We start from the raw sequence: 25,764 nt of genomic DNA, 5'->3' as shown, positions 1-25,764 counted from the left end.
GTTTCACTTTTTGACAATCTGTTGATTCTCAGTTATAAAAAATTAGGAAGCTATTTTCCTCAAAACACAATTTCTTCAGTTTTGTTGGTTGTATTTTTACTTTATTAAGGCTTTGTTAAGATTAATATTCTGTTCTGCAACTAAGTCTCTTGCTATTTAAACTTAGTATTAATTGTGTAAATAGATTTGTACTTTTAACTAGTCTTTTGATCATACCATCTTATTCCTGAATTATTTTTATTTATTACATCATTGTCTAGATTTCAACATTAGATTCCCCCCTTTTTTTCAAAAAGGGCTTAACAGGTGACTTTAACAAGGTATGCATAATTTTCTTTCAACTTCATTGTAGAATTTTAGTCTCCATTTTAAACCCATATTTTGTGTCTATTTTGGATATATAGTTATAATTTTATATATGTAGAAAATAGATGATATACCATATATAAGATGTAAATACCTTTTATTTCGCAAAGAGTTCTAGGCAGTTAATGTTTATTTTTAAGCTGAATGTGCACTAAATGCTTTTGTGGAAGAATTGATTTACTTATTGAACCATACTTTCCTTTTCTCTTCTCTCCATACTTCCTGTCTTTATTTCCTTTGATGTCCAAATCTAATTTTAATAAGTATATTTTGTCCTAATTATAATCTCTGATTGAATTTGGTCAGTATTGCTTATATCATGTACAAATGATTGACCTTTTTTATTTTCTCTAATTTTATGTGTTTGTAGGGAAATGGATTGAACTGTTATTTCTGCGGGCTTATATAATTGAGGCCTATTAATTACCTTAAAGTATTGCTTTAATAAATTTTTTATTCAATAAAAATTAATTAATTTTTCATGTATATCTTACCCTCCCCCAATAGTATAGAGACATACAGAAGGCATGACTTTTTCTTTAAAAGAGGTATATTTTTGTACTGGTAAATCACCAGTCTCTTATGTGGTATTTGCTATATATAGTCATCAAAAAAACAAAAGTGATACTCAGATAGCACGGCATCAGTTCTCTTCATACACCTCCCTCCTTTTTTGCTGGCTGCCTCAAAAAAGAAATGGTCACACATTTCACCTAATGGCAGCTTGGGGTTTATTTGTTCATGGTAGTTTTAAGGAAAGTCATTGTTATTATTTCAAAATAATAAATCAGAGTAAAAAAGCTTGGCCCAGAGAGGTTTGGGGTGAATCTTTGAATGAATAGCTATAAGACTATTTTGAATGTTTCAATTATGTATATAAAAATTTCTTTTTGGACTTCTTTCCTTTTTTTGTGGTGGGGTGGTGGGAGGAGGTAATTAAGTTTATTTATTTATTTATTCCTAGAAGAGGTACTGGGGATTGAACCCAGGACTTCATGCATGCTAAGTATGCACTCTACCACTGAGCTGTACCCTCCCCACTTCTGATGTTCTTCAGAACAGTTTTCCAGTGAGCTAATAAGCATCTTACCTCTGAGTCACATTTGCATTATGAAGTTGTTTGAAGAAAACTATTTTTCATAGATGGAGGAAAAAAATCAGTTTTCTACTTTTCAAAGCTAGAAGAATTTAGGTTGGCAGAATATATATGTGGTAGTAATTGAGAATGGGTTCTAGAACCTGACTGCTGAATTAAAAATCCTCTTCAGTCTCTCATTGGGAGCTCTGAGACTTTTGTCACACTTCTTTGCCAAACTTCAGTTCTCCATTTGTAATTTAGATGTAGCAGTAACAAAATGTTTTTAGCAAAGTGCCTGACGTGAGTTAATGCTCAGTAAACATTTTTATCCTTTTTTTATCTTCATTTTGCCTTTGTTTTTATATTATTATTATTATACACATATAATATGAGCCCATAATTATGCAGGCTAGGATTTTGAGCAGAGATGAGCAATAGCCTTAAAAGTACAAGGGTCTTAGGCTACAAAGACAATTTTTAAAATGTCCGGTATAAACATGTTTTTAAAATATGGGTCTAAGAAAACTAATTGCTTTGGCCTATATCAGCTTACAATAAAATTTAAAGGAAGTCTGTTAATAATGTGAAGCCAAACAGAAGATATTATTAACAGCTTTAGTTAGGTGTGTGTTCCATTCAAAAAGATTGACCAACCACTGACGTTGATCCTATCCATCTCTATTTGATTTTATAAGAAATTGGTAGGAACTAGGGTGGCAGGCATCTTCCTTAAGTTTTCTGAATAAGAACATTTCTCTATCTGTCCTCATCTGTTTACTTATTTAATACACTGTAAGTGACTAGAAGCTAAAAGATGCCTGAGTTCCAAAGCCACATTTGGGGCTGTTTAACTGTATTGGTCTTAGTTGACATCCTTCATTTGTTAGCTTACTAGTTTTCAAAATACTTTTTTCCCCCAATAAACTCTTTTATACTGTGTTCTTGCGTTTGTCTTCTATGATTTATAAATAATTTGCCTCCCAGGTGGCTGTGTAAAATAAGATACTAAACAACAATAACTTTATAGTTTATCTTTTAAAGCCGTGCAGTGCAAAAACAATTAGTATATATTTAGAAGTAAATATAAAATAAATATTAATATGTGGTTGAGTGCGTGATACCTCTTAAGGGACCATCAAATTTGGATTGTATAACCAGAAGAATTGACCTATTATTGTCTTTTGTGTCACTATTTAAAAAAGTATGTGAGCTTTAGCATCTGTGCTCCAGTATTTTAACTTCATCGTAAAAAAAGTAGGTTTTCTTGATCCTTCTGTTAACATGTTCTTGGGGAAAATGCCTAATTATTTGAGTAGTTTACCACAAATATTAATTTGGAAAATTGAAGATAATATTAGCTACTTAGGGAACAAATGGCCACCCTGCTGGTTAAAGCCTCGGTCCCCTCTCTGTGTCTGGAGGTAGCCCTTCTGTAACTCTTCATTCATCCCTTACTGTTTCTAAGAAACTGGCCATATCTGTCTCCAGCTTCCACAGGTTCAGTTTTTCAGACTGTGTTTCTCTTTCCCAGTTTTCTTACTTCATTGCCGCCCGGAAGACTCTAAAACAGACCATACAAGATGCTTTTTCATCCTTAATATTTTAATTGCTCAATCCTGCAGGGAAACAGGAGGGTTATGCTCTTCTCCATCCACCCTCATACTCCCCTTCCGCTCTCAGAGCAAGGGAGGGGGTGGTAGTACAAAAGCTGACTATATCTCAGAAATCTGTAAAGTTGTTTCTTTGCTTTCTTCATATATAAACACCCTTTCCCCTTCCCCGTATTTGCATAAAGATATTCTACTTTTTCTTAGATGTTTCCATGGAAGAATTTTTAGTTCAGTTTTAGAAATTAGTTTGGGGTTATTCCTAGGTAGCTTTTCTGGATTTAATCCAGTAATGATTCTGTACCTGAATGAGAAAAATCTTTCTGGCTCACAGACGTTTCTCTCCTGGTTAGACTTACTCTCTGACCTACTGTTTACCCCTTTTCCTTTCTGTGATTGTGGCCCCGCATTTCTCATCAATGGATTCTCCTCTATTCTGTTGGGTTTTTTTTTGGGTGGCAAACTCACCAGACTAACTAGATTCCCTTTTGGTTAACTTTGGCGTCTTTCAGTATTTTAAGCCAGGTTTTGGCCTAGTCTAATGAGTGGAGATACAGCCTTCCTTTAACATGGTCTTGCTCAATTTCAAGGCTCGTGTCTTTTCCAAGTTTCTTAGTGAGTTCCCAGTGTCTGGTCTGAAAGTGGTATTATGCAGTGGTTAAAGAGCTTGGCATTTTAGGGGTTGCTTGCTAGCTGTGTGCCTGCTGCAAGTTGCTTAACTCTGTAGGTCTCTTCTCATCTGTAAAACAGGGGCTGTAATACTGCCCACCTCTATCTGCTAGGGTTAACAGACATCCTAAAATATCAGTGACTTAAATGCATTTTTCTTCTTTGTAATGGAAGGTTCTAAAGTAGGAAGTCCAGGTCTGGTATGGCAGTTCCATGGTTGTCAGCAACCGTCTGCCATCATTAGTTTGTGGCTTCCATTCTCAGGGTGATCCAAAATGTCTGCTGTGGTTATAACCATCATATCTACAGTCCAGGCAGCAAAACGAAGGCAGTAGGGCAAGGCAGAAGGGCTTACCCAGCTCTGTAACCCTCCACAGGACCATATCCAAAAGTCACACCCTACAAGTTTTGCTTATATTCCATTGATCATTACAGCCACAGAACATTGGGAAATACAGGTTTTTATCTGGGTACAGTTGCCACCTCAGTAGAATTAGGGTTCAGTTACTAACAAAGAGGGAAGAATGAGTGTTGGGGAAGTAACTAGCAATTGTGCACCTAGCTATAAAGGAGTTAATGCATATAAAATACTAAGTACCGACTGATACGTAGTAACACCCCAGTGAATGCCAGACATTTTTATGATCTTTGCTAAAAGGTCAGATTACCATCATGTCCCACTTTTTCTTACATCTTTCCACCCATTTCATATACTTTTCCAGGGTAGTGATCTTTTATAATAATACCTGAAACTTACAGAAACAACTGTAGTGAAACTTACAGAAACAAGCAGAGATGATTTCTTTGAAGGGAAGAGGAAGGTAGGTAGTAGTTGTTCCCTTGGAGGAAAACCATTAGTTTCTGTAGAAGAGGTTTCATCTTCTTTGCTTCATTTGCAATTCTTAACATTGGTAGAGTTGATATGATTCTTTTTACTTTGATTTTTAAATCCTCAACTGCTATTCCTTCCCACCACCTTAAACCGAAAAGACCCCTTTTTGGTACATATTCTTTTTTTTAATAAAGGGAATCAATTCTACTTAAAAATGTTTTTATCACATCCTTTAGTTAAAAAGAAAGTCTTAGGGTGATACATAATGAAGATTAGGAATGATTTTACTTAATGAACAGCCTTGCTTCATTAAACACCTCTGTTAACTACCGAATTTTTATATCAGGCTTTGTTATTTTTCTATATATTCATCATTTAGTGAATTTTGTAATACACAATTTTTGTTCTATAATAGAAAAAGAGCTGAGCCTTCTTTTCTTGCCTTATATCCAAATAATCTAAATTTTGATAAGAAAAAAAAAGAGGGGAGGGGTGTATAACTGGGAAGCAAAATGACTTTTTTAATAAAGCCTACCTCCAGTTTTCAAGGTAGCTGAATATTTATATATTGAATACCAATGTGTTAACTTTCTGGCTGTATGGTAACAAGTAAACATATATGTATCAAATGCCTGTGGTTGCATTTTGTGGTTTTGTTGTTTTATATATCAGTTACCTATGAATCTTCTGTTTTAGAATCTTTTGTTCAGTGTTTCTGTCCAGTAATTATCAACCTTTATTATTTCTGCACACAGCAATATATAGTCTTTTTTCTTTTTGTAGTGGTTTCTTTAAAAATACACATGGATAGAAAAAAATATGCAAAAATCAAAGCAGTTTTTTTTAGGATGTAGGGTCATGGATGTCTACAATCATACTTATTTTTAATGTTTTTAAAAAATAAATATAAATAAAAATTCATCAAATGGTGTGGTACCTAAAGTAAATGGTATAATTAAACCACATTGTTATAAAAAGTTATCAAACTCAAGCAACCATTGAAATTAAAGTTAGTATCATTCAACAATTTTAAGAACCTTAAAAATTAGTTAATAAACCTCTTTTATAGCAAGGCAAAATCAGTAGAGTGAAATTAAGAAAAAAAAATCAGTAGACTTGCTCAGTTTTACACTTTAATGATGTAGAAAAATATGTACTAAAGATCCTAGAGGGCCATAATCAGAATTACTTTTGAAAAGCTGAGCCTGTCTTCAAAAAGAAATTTGTAAAATTAACTAGATCTTTAAAAAAAAAAAAAACTACTAAAACTTGCTTTTAAATGTAGCTGAATACTCTGGAATCCTGGGTTTGGAAAAACTTCCTGTACTGTCAGGTAAACTGTGTTATATTTTATGCTAGGAAACAATTTCTTAAGACATAATAAAGAAGTATAATTGTCTAACTCTTTAATATCTAGTTCAATATTTTTCCTAAAATAAGTGATTTAAATAAATCTAGAGTTGCCATATTTTATGTAAAAAATGCTTAATATTGTACAGTTTTTGTATTATTGGAAAAATGTAATTAAATATGTCATTTGGAATAGCTTATAAGATTTATATCAATGATTTTTGTTTGATAGAAACTCGAACTATTGTGTATCTTTGCAAAGAGAAGTAGGAATACAGTCACCTCTTTATAAGTTATGTTAGGCAAATTTAAAATTTCATCTTAGATATTTCCCTCTGCCCAGTACACCTGCCTTTATTGCCATCCCCTTGGTGTTTGTTCACAGAAGCAAATTAATTTTAATATTAGCTTAAGCAAAATATGATTAGGAAGATAAGTCTGCTACAGAAGTAGCCATTATATATTTCAAAGCTAAATACAAATAATTTCTAAGTTACATGCTGTTTTGGATAGTCCATATTACATCTCTGCTTTGCTCACAAGGATAATTATGGTTCACATGCCCTGATTTTAACCTTGACTGACATCGCTGCAGTTTAAGGCATTTACTCTTAATCATAATTTATTAGATAGGGGTATATTTAAGAGTGTGATATTATATGTGTTACTGCTGACTAATTTTAAATTGCTGATGAAACAGCTACAGTGATTTATTTTGCTCTTGTAGAGTTAGTACACAAAGCTAGAAGGTAAAAGTCCCAAGAAACTCATCATATGTATTTTTAAACTAATACAATTGAAAACTGCATTTTCCTGTAGCAACTTAAAGTAGATTCTTGTGTCTTATAGTATTCACCACAGTATTAAGCATGGATTTATTCTCTGTTCTTTTCATGTCCAAGTTGAAAACCTGATTAATGTAAATGTGCATTTTTATGCTTGTTATTCATGGTTATGTCATGAAGGTACCTTTACACTGGATAAGATAATAACCAGTGCTTATGGGTTGGGAAGCCTGTGATAGGTGAGGCCTTTTACATGTAATTTAAGCCTTATAAGTTCTCAACTAATCATAACTACTTCCATTTTATTGTGAGGCTGTTGAAGTTCAAAGAAGTTAAGAATCTTGCTTATGGTCATGTAAGCAAGTTAGTGGAAGCTAACTGAATTTGAACCCAAGTCTGACTCCAGAGCCCATGTGTGTTTCACTAGGTCATATTCTTTTCTCATAATATGTCAGTTCTGTGGACTGTACAAGTCGTAAAAAGTAACCCCACTTTTCAGCGAACCTGATGTGAAAATCTAGATTTGCCAATATACGAATTTGGGATATTCTTATTCTTGTGAGATGATTCATCTCATGTTATTTAAATGACACGACGTGACATTTAAAATATTATTTGCTTTCCCAAAATTCACTTTTTTACTCAACATTTTAAGAATACCTGCATCGTGAGATTTTATCAAGTGAGGCAAGTCTGTATTTTGGTATTCTTTATTTTGCATATACTTCATGAATACTTGTTGTGTGCCAGGTTCTAGGTGTTAGAGATGTAAGTGACCTGCAAAGGCAGACATGTCTCTTACTGGCTCTACCTGGTTCTTGCTGGCTCTGGAACTAATATACCTGGGCTTCAGATGTTGGTTCCACCTTCACCTCTTAATAACTATTATCTTAGCAGGTGCCTTAGCCCTCTAAGTCTCTTTCTTCATCTGTGAAAAGGGAAGAATAATAGCATCTTTCTTAGGGTCATTGTGGGGATTAATTGAGATAATATATTTCATAGCCCATGTAATGTATTTCATAGCATGGTATCTGGCATGTAGTAAAACAATAAATGTTACCTTTTATCATCTTAAAAATAGCGCTTGAAGTATAAGTAATTTTCTTTAAAAAAAAAAAACTGAGCAAGCTTAATTGGTACCATCATCTTTTTTGTATTATTTGAAAAGTCTCTTGTTTCCTTTCATATGTTCTGCACACTGCTGTATACATTTTAGAAATATAATATATCATAAGCTATGTATTTATTTTTTGTATTTTAAGGACAATGCTAGAATCACTGTGTGTGGTATAATTCCAAATACATAAGTGTATGTGTTTGGCTCGTGGCAGGTATAATAACCTATTTTCTTATTACTTTTCTTCTGAAAAAGAAGGTACAGAGTCACTTTGTGATTTATCCTTTGAAATAGTATCATGAGGAAGGATTTGAGGAGGAAATTCTTCATTGACTTTACAAACAAAAATATTATGACAACTTCACTCTGGCTTATAATTGGCATTTTGTATAATTTCTTGAGTTTTTGAATGGAAAGCATTTCTAAGTATTTTTTAAAATAGTAAAATTAAAAACTAGATATTTTCTATATACTTATAGTATTTAGGTGCTTGAATATGTAAATACAGGTGAAGTGACTTTGAATTTAAAAAGGTACATTTATTAAAATTTACATAAGAGTAGTCAATCTAGTCATATTTTCTTCTAGATTACTAAGTTGTTCTCAGATACTATGATCTGTCAAGAGCTTGAGGATGAATTAAATGCATTCCAGATATTATTTTTAAGAGATTTACATTAAAATGAATGACAAATTTTTAATAATTTCCATCAGTAATAATTTTGTTATAGTTTCTTTTTGTGAATTGATGCAAAAACCTTACTTATAATACGTCTAAGGAGATTTGTTCTACCATATCTCCTGTGAAAAGATATGTCAAGGCTATTTTTATTATCTGTAATGACATCCTGTTAGAGAAAGTCTTGCTTTGACATTAAATCCCTACTGTTTTTTGCATTACAAAGTTGAAATGCCGAGGAAAAATCAGCTCATAAGCTGGAGAGGTATATAAACAGTTCAGTTATAGTGGCTGGTAAAATAGATTTCACTTTTTTTTTTTCTGTTTTCATAGTTTCTTTAAATCCTAATTAAGCCATTTTTAAGTATATAAGAGATAATTTGATATTTTAATACAAATATTTTTTTCTTGTTACACAAAAAGAAGTTTGGATAATGTGGAGGTTTTTCTTTTTAATGTGGATTTTTAAAGGACTTTTTTGTACAAAAGGTTTTAAAATATTTCTTTTAGTACGTACAGATAACTTTTGTATTACCTTAGCTGTTACAACTGTAAGTCAGGTATAGTTCTGAGAATGAATATTAGCTTTACTGCTAATTTATCCTAAGTTTTTATGTGTAAGCAAACTTTGGGCATATATGCTAACTTAGTAACTTCAGTCAAGACTTTCAGGAATATTTTGTTGAAGTTTATTAAAATTAAGATTTAATTACCAGTTTAAATGGTTAACTTTACAGGAGTGAACTTAGAAGCCAAAGAAAATAAGTGGCATAGAAATAAATGATTTATCTGTTCTTTGGGAGGAAAACAGTGCACACACATTTAAAGCTAGGTTTCTAGGATTATTGAGACAGCTATGTATAAAACAATTTTTTAAAATAACTTCTTGTTTAGCACGAAGTAAATTAACACAGCTCACTGAGTCTGAGATTATGATCAGAAGAGGTACAAAAAAGAATTGATAAAGTTCTTTCATAATAATAATGTTTAGTAATGCTCATTTAATATTTTTGAGCTTGAAAAATGAATATTTAGGATGATTCTGAAAATTAACTCCTTTATTATTCTAATACCACGTCCTCTGTTGAGCCTAAGTTATCCATGCTGTGTTAAAGCTCATCCTGCAAAGAAATGAATTTGCTGGGTTTTGTCACTTGCAAGTCCAGCTGGGGTTGCTGTAGCCTGTCAGTTGACCACGTCAAAGCATAATATTGTATGAAATCATCAAGAGGTACTATTTGTTTCAAAAGTGACACAAGTAACTTTTTATTATAATTAATACAAGCAAGGAAGTTAGTGCTTTTATTTTTTTATTGTCTTCAAGCAGTTTTCTAGGAATTTTCAGCAGTGTATCAATTCAGCTGTAATTCTAGTATGAAATACAGGAACTAGAAATAAGCTTTTGGTGCCTACTATTAAAAATTAAATCCATAGTTTTAATACCTTCTTACAGTCTCATTTAGTTTCACCACAGCTCTGTGTTAGTAGATCTGTACGTCTATCTTGCTCTCAATGGTTAATTTTGCCAGTTCAATTTCTTTGTAGGTTTTTGCCATAAGGAGAAAGGATTTTAAATCTTACAGTCCTTTCAAATATTTCATTACCATTTACTTAAAAGAACGATAGGTAATGTACATGCTTATTCATTTTGCAAGTACCCAAGACATTCTGATTGAAAGACAGCTTAAGGAAAAATAAATAAATAGCAAAAGCATTCAGTCTTTATTTACAATATATAGAAGATCACTGTTTTCACTTTGTGTCTGATCAGCAGAAACACCCTAGAGAAGGACATCTTTAGCGATAGAATTTACATACCGTTAGCTCACAGTAATTGATTAGCAGCAGGGCTCTGAGTACAGAGCTGACTGAGCACGTTATTTGGGATGCCTTTGATGCTGTGGTTTTCCGAAGCTTGCTGGCTGCATGCTTGTTGTCTTTGTTCGTGGCACAGGTAATTACTTGATAAAATGAAGTGCATCGCTGTGAACAATTGACCCTTTGGAACAATCCAGGCTGGTCAGCAGTCTGAAGCCACACTTTAAGGCCATCATTATGGCCTCAAACTTAAGAGTTTCCAAGGTACAGACAAAGGTGTTGTCTTCCTTCAGTACAAGTCGAGTGCCATTTTCAGACTTTATGAAGTATTTAAATTGAATGATATTTGACGATACTGAAAACTCCTCTGGAAATCCATCCAGCCTGCTTTTGGACACCAGAACAATGCGAGACTTTATTTTTGATATGAAATCAGGAGCATTACAGAAGATTCTCAGTCCTTGTGAGCGATCATGGTTATCTGTTATTTCCAAGAAAGTAGTTTCCCTGGGTGTTAGCTGTTCTTTTTCCCACCTGGATTTCACTTCGTCCGCCAGTCCCTTGAGCTGAAAGAATTCTGCTTCTTGTGCAAGAAGTTGATTTTCTCGAAACCCTTCAGGCAGTAGAAGTTCTCCATTTCGTAGGAAGTTTAGAACATGCCTGAAGAGGAGCCCATCCCTGTCTATGAAATAATGACCATCGGCATCAAACGGACAGAGGATTTTTCCATTTACTATACCTTCAAGGAATGTGTCTGGGTACTTGGTCAGTGTTTGTTTTTGAGTAATGTATAAGTATCCACCAACGTTGAGGGTCATCAGGGTGGATTTGCAGTTCTTGCCCTGGTCAGCATCTTCCAGGCTGTTGTGTTTCCCTTCATACTCCTTTTCTTTTTCTCTTCGGTTTATTTTACGCTCCATTTTTGCAAATGCTATTTCAGCTTGTTCTTCTTGGCTTTGAGATTTTTAAAAAAGAAACACTACCACACACACACGCCTTTATTCAGCCCCAGCCTGGTGATGGAATGGAAACGCTGGCAGCATCGCCTGCGCTGTCAGCTCGGTTTTGCAGTAGGTGGCGTCTCAGCTATGTATGCAGGAGCTTTCTGGAGTAAGACGGAAAAAAGATAATTTGCATTTAACTGTATCAGGGAAGGAACTTGTTGTGAAAAGGTTTTCATGCATATTCTTTGAAGTAATAAAAGTTACTCAGTAAATTGAATTTCCTTTTAGCAGTTAAGCAGTTACAAATGTTTAATTCTCCAGCTAAGTGTGAATTTTTATGTACTTCTAAATGTCTTGTAAGTTATTAATCAGGCAGGCTTAATATTTTATAATGCTGTCTTCTTTTGGAGATTAATGTATGTTGAATTAGTACCTTTTTTTTTAAGTAAATCATAAATAAGAAACCTAAAGAGAAAGGAACCTCGGTGTACAGAATTTTCTCTACTATAGAAAGTCACACATTTCACAGTGGTGTAGTCATTATGGAGACACAAGTGAGAATATTTGAACCTGTTATTTGTGACATCGCACTTAAATTTAATTGGATTTGCATATAATTCTGATTTGGGAGTCTTTAGCAAGTGAGAAGAAATTTTCTGACTGTCCTTTAACAAAAGGTTCTGTTATTTTGGTTTTTTACCCTAAAGGTGAAAAATTAAGTATACAGGCTTTGCAGTATTTTTTTCCCTCCTCTTTGGTTAAGATTTCCTATGGAAAATTCATAGGCTTGTTTTCACCCGAAATCTGCTTCACTGCTGAACAAAGACCCAGACTGCTGTGAAAGTACTAAAACTGTGTGTGTGTGTGCTTGCTCCTGCAGGAAGATAACAGACAGATTCAAAATACCTCTTATAAGATAGTGTCATGGGCCAAGTTAGTTGGGTTTCTTTTGTTGTTGCTTTTTAGTATTCGCAAAGAGGGAAAGAAAAGACCAAAGCCTAGCTTTTTTTTTTTTTTAAGCTGAAACAATGTGAGTGTGATGTTTCTCTCTCTTTTTTTTTCCCCTCCTTCCCCTGTGACTTGCCTTCCAAAGCATTTTAGGGAATCTGAGTTTTCATTTGTAGAATTTAAAGGCCCAGTGGTAAGAAATGTGAACATTGTTCCCGTTACACTGTTATTTGAGAGACCTACCTGCTAAATTATTCTGAGGAACTATATGGTTCTCAGAAGTGGACTTCAGATTTTGTTAAATTGATTTATGTATTTTTATTACATTAAAGGTATTTAAAATTTTTTCAACTTTGTGTTGTTAGAAATATTGGTGTAGATTCTTCTAAAAATGCTTGCCTTCTGTTTTGTTTAAATGTTAGATTTTCTTTGGATAGAGAAATTTTTATTTTTAATTATAGCACACTTTGAGTTTAATGTTTATGTAGCATTGAGTTTAACAAAAGTCCATTGAAATTAAACTAGAAGTCTAAGGCATAACATTTTTAAGGCTGAGTTTTTTGCTTAGAGACTATGAAATTGAACCAAAGTTAAAATTTTACCAGAGGTAGGATTGCATTCTAGAGAGTTTTTAGTGTTTTATCTAGAACTTTACAGCTTGTTAATACTAAGCTGACCCTTAGACTAAAGCTTCCCCTCAGTACTGCATCATTTAAGAAGAATTTGCTCTTATAGTCTTAACAATTTCATGTGTTGATCCTGTGTTTTTGGAATCAAGTCTTATCTATGGATATGACATCTTCTGAATTACTGAATAGAGTTTTTGAGGGGTGCAGTTTTGGAAAGGTATTTATGGAATTCTTATGTTAATAGTCCATGCACATGAGCTAGCATTATGTAGTAGCAAAGCCAACAACAGCATACCAATTCATAGGTATAGGCTCTGTTAATGAGTTTTACAGGACATCAGAATCAATAAAACATAGCTGTAATATGGAGGCTATGCTAGAATTTTCTTTCATGTTTAAATAAAATGGTGTAGTTGAAGTTTATATAATGTTTGGTCTGCTTCCTTAGACCCTGTTTGGCCCATTTATAGATGGCTTCATGGGGAAGCGGTAAAGCTAGAGCTGCTGGAGGATGGGCTTCTGTGGGGGAGGGGGGGCAGGACTGCAGGAAGTTGGACCACTGACCTCTTGAGCCATCACCCCAGGACCACCTTACACTTGCTAACTTGTTCACTTCTGCTTTCTGGTTTTTAAAACTACTGATGTGTGTTCTTTGTTTCTGCTGACTTGCCTTGACAGACTCTGAACCACCCCATCAGGTGCATCTAACCCTTGACTGCATTGTCTCACTCTAGACTTCACTGTGGTATTCTTGGCTTCTGCAAACCTGACATGTATGTTTCATTTGCCACCTGTGGCCTGGCATCAATAGTGTAACAGAAGCCTTGTCTTAGTGCCTGCTTGGAGCTGATGAGAATCCATAGGACTTTTCTTTTATGTCCTCTTGCTTCCAACTTGCAGTCTTAAGAAAGAAAAATGGTATCCAGTAGGCCCCACTTTCTCCCTGTTACTGCACTCCATCCCCGTTAAAGCAAGATGATTGCAGTTTACAGAGATCTCAGGGCTTTGTTGATCATCGCTGCTGTTGTGGTACCCATGCCCCTTAGGAGAAAGCCAGGTTGTCATCTTTTTAGCCAATTCTGAGCTTATATTTACCTGCTTTCGGGGCTGGAGAGTAGGAAGCGTAGTGTCAGTCAAGTCTACACAACCCTAAAACTGTACAAATGGTGCTTCAATAACTGTACCAAGGCAAACACCCATGGTATGTGACTACATTTCTCTGCCTCACTGCAGATACAAACTGGAATTAATCAGTTCAGTGGTTTCAGCAAGAGGGCTTAACCTACACTTCAAAGATTATCTCAGATCTACTTGACCACTAGACTTGAAGATTTCATCTGCTTTGCAGGCAGAAATATTTTTTGAAAAAAAAATGGTCTGTCATAGACACCTGTTATCACATATTTAAAAGAGCCCTTTAGCCAACTTTGAAGACATTTATTTTTTCATTTGTATGTGTGTATGTATCTACGTTTCTTACTTTTTTCATTCAACTCTGTTTTTTGCATTAGTTCATGCTGCTGTATATATCTGTTCCATTTCTTCTGGATGGTGCATAGTATTTCACATTTATGCACCCAATAAATGTTGGTTTTGATTCCCTAGTGATGAACACCCAGACTGCTTCAATTCCTTGCTGTGATGAACAGTTTCATGTCCTCTTATAGGTGTTTGTGAAAGTTTGTGCAGTACATACCCAGGGGAGGGCCTGCTAACCACGCTCAGTTTTACTTAGAACTGCCAGATGACTCTCGAGATCAGTGCTATCTATGCACTCTCCCACCAGCAGTACCTGTGGGCTCCTGTTTTCTCACATCTTTTCCAAAACTTGGTGTTATCTGGCTTTCTTTTTCTGTTTTGCTCTATTTTTTAGATTTCACTTGTAAGTGATCTCATACAGTATTTTGTCTTTTTCTGACTTATTTCACTTAGCATAATACCCTCCAAGTCCATCCATGTTGTTGCAAATGGCAAAACTTTCATTATTTTTTATGGCTGAGTAACATTCCATTTTGTGTGTGTGTGTGTGTGTGTGTGTGTGTGTGTGTGTGTGTATAAAATATATATTTTACATTTCTTTATCCATTTATCTGTTGATGGACACTTAGGTTGCTTCCATATCTTGGGGATTGTAATAATGGTGCTATGAACACTGAGGTGCATGTATCTTTTCAAGTTAGTGTTTTCATTTTTTTCAGATGTATACCCGGGAGCAGAGTTGCTGAGTCATACGGGTAGCTCTATTTTTAGTTTTTGAGAAACCTCCATACTGTTTTCCACAGTGGCTGCGCCTGTTTACAATCCCACCAACAGTGTGTGAAGGGAGGGCTCCCTTTTCTCCACATCCTGGCCAACATTTGTTATTTATGTTCTTGTTGATGATAGCCAACTTTGATGATTTAAACAATGCCATTGTCAGGTTCTTAATATGAGTGTATTCATTGGTTAGACCCAATGCCTAATCAAATTTTAGCAAAACCTTTCCACTTTATGGTAATGTTTATCTTCGACTAGTATTAGGCAGATCTTGTTCCAGGCCAGTGGGAATTTGCATCTTATCTTTCAACTCTTGACAGGAAATGAGGTCATTGTCATCACCGTGATTGACACAGGACATCATCATAATATACGCTTGCTCCATTTATATGCCAGAGGTATTACCCTGCCGTGGAAAGAAGTGGAACTTTACCAAGAAAGTATCTCTCTTGGTTGGAAGATACAAGACTTGATAATACCCCTAGACTCAACAGATAACTCCTCTATGAAATTTCCTTTTCAAGAAAAGGGGTGGTCTCAGAACACTCAGCTTCTGTTTCCACATTCTCCACCTCTACCAAATCTTTTTGGTTATTTTCACCTGCATGCATTTATGCCTGTTTTTTAAAAAAGATTACTTCCCATTACCTTAGGAAGAAAGTAAAACCAACTACAGAAGAGCAACAGCTGTCAATTTTTACTTAAACCTGGCACTATGTCTCTGCCCTGGATTTTTTTAAGCTTCCTGATCTGTGTCTGTCTTCTTCACTTGAATTTGATGCCCATCTACTTGATTTCTATGATATCTTTATCTGCTCATTTTTCAAAATCCGACTGACCTTTGACTATCTGACTTTCATGTCTTCTGATTGCTTTTTACCTTGACCTTCTGCCTTTCACAAGCTGAGCTTCTCTTTTTTAATGTGTGGCTTTCTTTTGCTTCGTAGCCTCCTGTTAATGCATTGAATGTGAGAAACATTCATTTTGATATTCAGCTATAATCATGTTACTCTAGACTTTTTTGTGTTGAAAAATAAAAATAAATTATACAATGTAATGTATTAACATATTTTAAGAATCAGAGATTTTTCTGTGTTAATCCAATTCTACTTGAATGTCAAAACTTTAGTTTCATTTTGAAATATAAAATTTTTCTTCGTGAGATGTTGTCTAGCACTGGGATTGCATCAACTCAAGTTCTGCCTTACCTGCCTTATGGAGTTGGTTGACCAAGTATCTCACCAACTATGCAGCGTGCTTAAATCCTCCTGGGATTCATTGGCTATAGGTTCTGGCAGTAAGAGGATGTGGATGTGTAATTCCAGTCAGATGAATAAGCTTGTAAATGTTTTGCAGTGCTGAACTAAGTCTCCAAAGAAGCCTAGGAAACTTTGCTACATCGGCAAATTTTTAAGCCTCACTTTGGGAGTGTAGAAATGATTAAAGCAGTTTGTATCAAAAGGAGCACAAATAAAAATGGCAGAGATGAAATGAGAAGTTCTGGCAAAATTCCATTCCATATTTCTTTGATTTTCATTACAGAGGTAATCTTGAAAACAATTTACATATCACGTTAATTCATATTTTTTAAAGAAGTTTTATTTATTTGTTTGTTTATTTTAAACATTTTTTATTGAGTTATAGTCATTTTACAATGTTGTGTCAAATATTAATTCGTATTTTAAATGTACTTTGGGACCTGTGTTTTATAATTCCATAAGCAGAAATCATTTGAGTTTTTAAAAATGAGTTTGCTCTTTTTTTTTTCCCAAAGTGCAAGCTATGCATTATTATTCACTGGAAAATTTTATTGTAACCAGATGAGCAAAGCACTTCTATGAGCCATCAAATGAACACCGAAATTATATTATTATATAGAACTCACTTTTATAGTGCTATTTGGCAAAATGGAATTTTGCCTTTTCAGAAGATTTTTTTTTTGATGGAGATGTTTTAAGTTAATAACCATTGTCTACAATCTCAAAATGAGAGACATGATTTTGAAAATTTGTAAAGTTAATATTATTAACATTAAATCAATGACCAAAAGGGTTTCTGCTCCCAAATGGTGTCCCCTACCATTATTCCTCCTGTTACCTTCTCTTTAGATCGTTTTGTGTCTTTAGTGATGAGATGGTGTGAAGGAGAGGGAGGAGGGGCCTGAACCAGCAGGACAGGATAAGGATGGTTATAGGAGAGAGAGTAGAGTGATTGTAAATCAGGGGTGGAAAATTCTATCTTATTGCACACTTTTTCACATTTAACATTTCTGAAATCAGAGTATGTCTTTAAATCATTGGCTTGTAATAGTTTCATGGTGGTATTTTGTTTTCCTTGGTGGCACATAAAATAATGGCGAATATTACAGTTGATGGTATCTTAGATTTGATGGAATATTTGAGTAGTTCTGTAAGCTGTTGCCTCCTTACCACCAGAAAATAAAATTAACAGAGATGCAGGAAGAGGAAAAAGGGGTAGGAGGAGGAGGGAAATATCAGAATGGCAGTCTCAACCCTGGCTGCTGCAAATTAGAATTATCTAGCGAGGTTGTGAAAAAATATCTGTTGCCCACATAGTACAAATAAAGAATCTCTGAGAGTGGGCTCAATAGTTCTTAAAAAGCTCCCCAGGTGATACTTATGATCAAGCAGAGCTGAAGAATATTCAGGAAATTGATGAGCTCAGGAAGGGGGCACTTACCTCAAAGGAGTTCTTAATGATGGGGGCATAATTTCTACTCTAGTTGTGAGGATCACTTACTATGAAAGTATCTTGAAAATTGTAAAGAACTAAACTAATTTGTGGTATTACTACTATTACTCAACATGGCGAAGAGAATAAGAGTTATTAAGGATAAAATTAATGAAACTAGAATCATATTCAATTAATTTAAAAATGTGTCACCAGATTGTCTATAAGTATTTCATTAATATTATATTCCTCAACTATATTTGCAGGCTAGTTTCTAAGTGCAGGGGTCTGCATTTTCTTTCTTGGTACCCCTCATCTCATCTAGCACAGTTTTTTGCACTATTTAATTGTAATATAACATTGTAGTAAAAGTTTTTTCTCTGGGAGACTTAATCTTTCCTGGAAAGATTTGTTTTTCTATCTTTAAATATTTATCTATAAATCTGTTAAACATCATGTTTGCTATTGTTTCTGAATTCTCTCGAATTTCAAGTGCAACAGCCAAAGTTGGATAGCACCCTTTGATGAAGGTATAACTAAAACAAACTATTACGGTAGTATGATTTTCCTGACCCTTTTCATTTATTATTACAGCACAGCATTACTTCATGTTCTTTATAAAACTGTATTTTATTTCTGGGTTTTATTCAATCTCTTATTCTTGAAAGCGACTTTGAGGCTAGGGATTATGTCTGTTTATACAACATTACAACATCATGCCCACATCTGGATTTGAGAATTTATATTGATGAGTATATATATAGTATAACAAGCAAAAAGGGGACTGTAATGTGAAGTATAGAATGATGACTTGTGAACTCCTTTTGTAAATATTAAAACTTACAAATGTTGGTTTTTAAAATTCATTCACTAAGTAATTTCTTTGATCAAAAACTTGCTATGGCTTCTGTAGACTCAGAGCATTCTGAACTCCTTTGCACATTTAAGGCCTCCCTCTTTGATTTTGAACCTAAATAACCACTCTTCTTTCTACCCCTGGGCAACCAGTCTTCTTATTTACAGAGACTCTTTGAGGAGAACTGCAGCATCCCTTGTATGGGAATGTACATAAACCTTCTTTCTCCCAGTCCATAGGGGAAGAGTTGAAGAGCAGAACCATGAGTGAGGAAACTGAGGTCTTTTCTAATCCTAAGTCCAGTCTTCAAGTTAACTATTTTTTAGTCCTCAAACTATGGTTTCAGTATTTGGTTTAAAACTAGGAATTCCTAGCATATTAGGCATGTTTATAATTTGAATATCATTGTAAGAAAACATATTACATAAATAGATAATTCAAGGGAATACTTATATGGCTGCTACTCATTTTGTTAGCTTTTGAGGTAAATAATCAAATGCTAACTCTGTAGGTTTACTGAAGTCTGAGCACGCTCTTTTATTCCTAAAATTTCTGAATAGTAAATAGAGATCAGAACATCGGTTCACCAATTTGAATACAGTAAGGAACACTTTTTTAATAATATAGGGATTGCAGCTTTGCCCAGCTGGTTTGTTAAGATGCCAGGTAGCTTGTGTTAATAGGCCTTACCCTGTGAACCACAGGCAAAGGCTTCTAAGAAAAGATTTTAAATGAAAACAATTGGAGACTAGTAGGAATATTGAAAATGATTTACCTTTTAAATGCTCATTCTCTGTGGAATATTACTTCTTTAGTCCTTTTGCGGAGAGGATAGACACAGGTGTGATGTAAGTCAGAATCAGGAAAATAGCTTCAAAGTCTCAAGGATCAATCCGGAATCTTGGTTCTAACCTTGTCTGTGTTTTGAGTTGAGTTGGAAGTGCTCTTTAAGGCCTCCACGTTGAACTGGATCCAGAGCGGTCTTGTGGAAATGAATGCCTGTCACTTCCTGATCCGCCTAGCATCCTCGTAACATACCTGCTCTCATGACTTACATGCCAGTGCTAATAGGCACACTTCCTGCTTGCTTATTACTTTAACTTGTTCAAACTAGCCATGCCCTTAACTTTGTAAAAAGTGCCAGTCAGTTGTTTCTCTTGGGTTCTTCAACATTGCATGTGTCTCAAATTGAGATAAAGAGTAGGAAGGTCCAGCTTAGATCAGAAGTTTGTATGTTTTCAAGTCTTGAGCAGCTTTTCAACATTTTCTTATTATTGTTCAGAGACAGTTTTCTTTAATTTCTACTCAAAGAAAATGTGATTATAGCTAGGTCTTTTAGAAAGTGTTAGAGCCAACAAAATAAATACTAATGAAGTAACAAAACATCCCCAATTGGAAGGGAAGGGCAGTTTTGTTTATTTTAGTGAGAGAATTGAAGGAGATTCCAGAGATCTTGTGGCTTCATTGTACATATGGATGCTGAAGCCCAGAGATGTGAAGTAACTTCTCAAAAGTCACACCACTATTTAGTGGCAGAATCAGAACTAGGGCACTTCCATTCTAGTTATAGGATGCCCTTTGTGTACTCACCCTTTAAAACTCTCCATTTTTTTCTGAAACTAAGTGGCAGGATATAGATCAATAAACTACCATCACCAAAGATGTGTGTTCATACTTATGAAGGTTCTTTGGGTTACAAGTAGCAGAAACCATTAAGTAAACCAGTCTAGCCAAAAAAGCAGAGGAGGTGAGAAAACATAGAAAGGATCCGGGAATATTTCCCAGAATCTAAAGAAGAGTTGAACAAATGGCCAAGCGCAGGAAGAGACAGGAACTAAGCCATTCTGGGGCTTTCAGCAGGACGAGTTTACATGGCTTCTCTTCAGAGTGCTGTGTGACCGTGTCCTTCCAGTGATTCCTGAGGTGGAGTGACTCTGGTATGGGTTCTATAGTTTAAAATTCTGAGAGGGAGAGACAGACAGAGAGAGAAACAGAGAAGAGACAAAAGCCATAGCTCCCACTGTTTCACCACCTTCGGTGCCCTTCTGCCTCTCCTCCCAGTCTAAATCCTACTCATTTTTCAAGGTCCAGCACAAGCATTGCTTTCCCTGTCAAAGCTCTTCTTAATTCCCAGCTAGACATATTCATTCTTATTCTTATTCTCTCTCTCTCTCTCTTTCTTTCTCTCTCTGTGGTATTTTAATCCCAATACTCTGTCTCTGTTGGCAGATTATAACCCTTATAAACCATAACGAATTCTACTTAGTACAGTAGAATCCCACAGCCTTTATGGAGGGAACAGTAGTCAGTTAAATTCAAAGGTAGGGAATCATAAAATGATATTAGTATGTATTCCTACTGCCTTAAACATTCTATCTTAAAACTTATAAATGCGCATTTAATTACCAGTGTACATGTAGGGCAAGGCCTTTGCCTTAGGTATAGGATGCTGACTGAGCATCTGAATTCTCTTTCTTGTGAAAAGTAAACCCATAACTTAGATTTTCAGTTTTGCTTTCTTTAAAAAGGGGCAAGAACTTAGACACTGTGAAACAATACTAATACAGAATCCTTCTAGACTTCTGTGTGTCTCTTCTAGTCTCTAGTTGTCTTTCCAGTACCTAATTTGACAGCAGATTTTTAGCCGCTTACCTTTATATCACATTTTACCAAAGCACGAAACCTAGTTTTCATAGAAACATCTCCCTCCCCCATACTCATAATTAATGGGATTATGCAATGTATAATCAGATTGCATAATTACTAGCAGTAAAACTAGCATAAACAAGTTCTAGCATGTTTTGAGCAGAAGTGTGTGGGAGTACTAGAGTTTAACCTGCTACCCACCAGTCTATAGCGAGCTTTGGGCATCTGTCATTATAGTTAAGAGGGACAACGAGAGGCTTGGTAATCTAGAAGTGGGTAAGTGGAGGGCCATCAAAAGTGCTGTTAATGTGTTAAAGTGATTTCTGTACTTGTCTCATCCTTCTGCTGGACCAGCAGCTCTCAAAATGTGATCTGGAAGCCACTGGGTAGAGGGGTCCCTGAGACACTTTCAAGGCCCTGTGAAATCTAAACTATTTTCACAACAATACTGAGCCTTTTTGCTTTTCTCACTCTGATTTTCTAAACATTGTTCAGTTTTAGTTTCTAATACGGTCAATATCAGCAGATAAAACCCACATAAAAAGCTCTTTGAGGGTCCTCAGTTTTTTTTAGGCGTACATGCCTCAGGCTCTTTGTGAATGGTTGCCCTGGGCTCTACTCCTTGCTTGAGAACAGGAGCTAAGTTTCATTTAGTTTTGTTATTCCTAATCTGTTTTTGAGTTATCTTTTACATAAAAGGTATTCAGTAAATATTAGATAAATATATGAGCAAAAAAAGAGATTTTTTTTCAATTATTTATGCTCTTTCAGACTGGGCCAACAAAGTAGTCTTATCAGGGTTTCTGTATTAATGAATATGATCTCCAATTAACAGCAGTGGTATGCAGGTGGGTGCTTTCAAATGCAATAAAATGTAATATTTAATAGCTTTCCCCTGAAATCTTAAGTAACATCTTGAAGAAAAAAAGCAACATGATTTAGTGGAAAGAATATGAAAACACATTCCTGTGAGGCTTTAAAAAGTATGTGAAGGCTTTAAAACTTGTTTAGGGGGCTGTATTATAAGTCATTTTTTTTTGGTTTTGTTTTTGGTTTTGGTTTATTTAGAGAGAGACAGGGAAGGGGAAAGAGTGAACTGAGATGTGGGGTTATTTAAGAGCAGCCAGTTGGTGGAAGAATTCATTGCTGATGATGAAGACTTTTCTTTTCACTTGAGAAGCATTTGAAAGCTATTTTAGATTTGAAAAGGGGATGTGATGGACAGGAAATTATGGTTTGGGGGAAGTGAATTTTACTGCTTTGTGTGAGTGACCTTGGTTGAAGAATAGTGATGAGAATGGTGGCCAAATTGAAATGGGCAGGTGCTGTGGATGCGTCTTACCCTTTCAGGTATTAAGTGCAGAACGTTGATGGCAGAAACCTTTAACCAGGAATTGAAGTCATCTGTCCACCGGGAGTAGGTACTGCTGAATAAGTGGGGCACGTTCACAGGTGGTATGGAAAGGCAGCTCTGTAGTAGCCAACAGTAACAGGCACATGGATATATAACCATATTATCTTCAGGAACAGTAGTCTAGATTTATTTCAGTTTTTCTAAGGATTAATTTATATTTTAGTAGTGGACTTTTCTCATGCATTGAAATCTAAGACACTATATACATTGAAATCTTTCTCAAATCTTGTTTCTAGATAGAATTTTCAGCTTCCTGGGAGAGGCACACTTGAATATAAGATTTACTTTTGCTTTAAGAAAATTCAAATTTTACTCTTAATCTTACTAAATTTATTAATGAGAGGAAATTAGTTTTGGATATTTAAACTGAAATGTAATATAAAATAATTACAGCCTTCTTACTGTTTCCTTCCTGGCATATTTTGGTGTCAGGTAGACATGCGTCTCACCGTGGGTCTTCCCAGTCATTTGCCAGCCTGTCCTGGAGGTTTGTTGCACGTTTGCATTAAACCATTGAGTTACAGTGTGTTTGCAGTTAGTACTTATGGGCTACAATAAGGAGTTTCTAGATTTTGGAGACAAAAATCAAGAAAGGTCACCATAAAAAAGATTTTCTAGTATAAATCATGTTGGCGTGGTTTTGTCTGCATTCTACATTTTGGTCAATTTATCTGTCTTCCCCCAGGGAACTGTGTGCTTCTTGAAGACAGTTCTGTAGCTTAATCATCTTCCATTTCACAATGCCTGGATGGTACCCATCACATAGTAGGCATTTGGTTGTAGTTAGTGGAATGCCCAAAGTCATTCGTCCTGAAGAGATGAATCATAACTGCATTGCTGATGAACCAAAGGGTTTCCTGAATCTCTTCTCAAAACCTGGGTGAATTCTCACAGAAATACGACTGAACCATAACTGTTCCTAACCATAGCCTTGCATTTCTAGACAATGGTAAAGCTGGTGCCCCCATGGGGTGGTCATATATGTATCAAGTAAGATGAGGTCTTAAAGTGATCTTCCCACTGTGCTTGTTGCCTGGTTTTTTTTTTTTCTTTTCTATGTTTCTCTTGAATTTTGTGTTAGAGTCACCCTAAGAATTCTTACTAATAGTATGAAAATTGCCCTTCTGTTTGGACAGATATTCATAGCAGCTAAAGCTCTCGTTGGGACATACCCATATTAATCATTTTGCCAGAAAATAGAAGTCAGAGCAACTGGCAGGCAGAACTGGAACACGGTATAACCTGCCTGGTTTCACAGTATTTTCTAGGCTAGCTGTTCTAGTCACAGTGTATTCTAGATTTTTTTTTTTAGCACATGTGTGTGTGCACACGCATGTGAATACGTGTGTTTATATATCTTTGATTTAGTGCTTTAGACTAGCTGTGTTTTCAGAAGTTACTTCTCTGCCAAAGGTGATACGGCCTCCATACCCTTCAGTTTTTTAAATTTGATTTTATATGCTTTTATGTCACCCTCTTTAGAAAGAGCAGATTGTATAAAAGCTGTTTATTGGCAAGGGGCTGCAGCAGCCCAGTAAATAAACCTGACAGAAGCCCAGGTTTTTACCAGCCAAGAATAAGGTTTTTCTTTATTCCAACCAATGATACTACTATAAACTTTAAAATATTCCTTTTCTTTCCTTGATTTTTATTATTAATTACATTTGATTCTTACTGTGGTTAGTGTTTCAGAATACAGTCTTGAAAATGATGTGCTATCTCTGAATACATCTGTTAATTTTTTTCTTTCCATTCAAGATAAGCTTTCACTGGAAGGAATAGTGGTACAAAGAGCAGAATGCCGACCTGCTGCCAGTGAAAACTACATGAGATTAAAGAGGTTGGTGTTTTTTAACTTTAAAATAATGCCTGATATTTCTTTCTAGGGATTGAAATACATGTGTTAGATTGCCTATTGACTGCATGAAAACTATGCTTATTGTTGAAAGTGTTTTCTTCAAAGGTTGCTTAGTTTTAAAACCAACTGAGAACAAATTTCCAGTTATAAAATAAGTCATGGGGATATAATGTGCAACATGTTGACTATAGTTAATAATACAGTATTGCACTTTTGCAAGTAGTTGAGAGAATAGATCCTAAAAACTCTCATCACAAAAAAAGAAATTTTTTTAACTATGTGTGCTGATGGAAGTTAGCTAGACTTATTGATCATTTCCTAATGTCTAGTTATTGAATCAATATCTTATATATCTGAAACTAATATAATATGATCTATTAGTTATACTGCAGTTATTTGAAATACCAAGTAAGAGTTTCTTTGGCAAGGGAACTTTGAGAACTCAGACTGTTAATTTGGGGTATTTCAGGTTACTGTGTTAATATAACCTAGAATTAAACTGTTTAAACTTCTTTTTCTAGTTGTCCTTATAATCTTGATTTTCTAAAGACATATAATAAGATACTTGTACTGTTTTATTTTCAAAGGCTGTAGTTCTCCCATGATGAATATATTATCTAAAATACTACACTGTAAAAAACAAATATAGTTAGTTGCTAGAATACCATCCTTTTCTCTTGATCTACAAAGAAATTTTTATGAACTTGCTACTTTATTAGAGATTTTGCTTCAGGGTCCCTCCTCCCCCACTTTTGTATGTGGTTGACCCTTTGTAGTTAATATTTAAAGATTATGATTGCAAATTCTTTATACTTCAGATTTCAAATTGATTTTCAAAGAGTCAGCAGCTTTTTAAACCCTGAAGAAACGTTATTATACTTGTTTTATAGTTTGTATTGAATGTATTCCAACCCCATGTAGTTTAGAATTGCACTTTTGTTTTTCATTTACTCAACACTTACTATGTGAGATAATAGTGAACAGAACAAACAAAGATCTCTGCCTTCATGGAGCTTACATTATAGAAGATTGTAGCTGCACAGAACTGATAGTTGGGAGCACGCTCGCTGCTCACGTGGTAGCAGCAGCCTCTGGATATCCCAGCTGGCTGAGTTGGATCAGCTCTAAATTTCACATCTTTTAAATTTTCCCCCCTTTTCTCAGTTAGATTGGAAGTCTGTCTCTTGGGAATGAAACAAAGACTGGTTTTCTTGTCCAATT

At 35.0% G+C, this 25,764-nt stretch overlaps 2 protein-coding genes across 2 annotated transcripts in view; one reads left to right on the top strand and one right to left on the bottom strand.

The window, feature by feature from the left end:
• GTF2F2 (general transcription factor IIF subunit 2) overlaps window positions 1–25,764 on the top strand; it is a 120,871-nt gene that overhangs the window by 42,565 nt on the left and 52,542 nt on the right. Inside the window, exon 5 of the mRNA XM_006209432.4 lies at window positions 24,444–24,525. Coding sequence (XP_006209494.1) covers window positions 24,444–24,525 — 82 coding nt within the window. The remainder of the gene's footprint in view (window positions 1–24,443; window positions 24,526–25,764) is intronic.
• On the bottom strand, window positions 9,524–19,637 carry KCTD4 (potassium channel tetramerization domain containing 4). The gene is made up of 2 exons (XM_006209431.4): window positions 19,401–19,637; window positions 9,524–11,406 (listed from the first exon to the last, which is right to left on the bottom strand). Exon 2 carries the CDS (start codon window positions 11,219–11,221, stop codon window positions 10,442–10,444), a length of 780 nt encoding a protein of 259 aa, XP_006209493.1. The 5' UTR covers window positions 11,222–11,406; window positions 19,401–19,637; the 3' UTR covers window positions 9,524–10,441.

The sequence above is a fragment of the Vicugna pacos genome, chromosome 14, assembly GCF_048564905.1.
Source record: "Vicugna pacos chromosome 14, VicPac4, whole genome shotgun sequence".
Taxonomy (NCBI): domain Eukaryota; kingdom Metazoa; phylum Chordata; class Mammalia; order Artiodactyla; family Camelidae; genus Vicugna; species Vicugna pacos.
The sequence above is the reverse complement of the archived record's forward strand: the minus strand, read 5'-3'. Positions and strand labels throughout refer to the sequence as shown.

Coding starts and splice junctions, on each gene's coding strand:
- KCTD4 (XM_006209431.4), bottom strand. CDS start 11,221: ATGGAGCGTAAAATAAACCGAAGAGAAAAAGAAAAGGAGTATGAAGGG.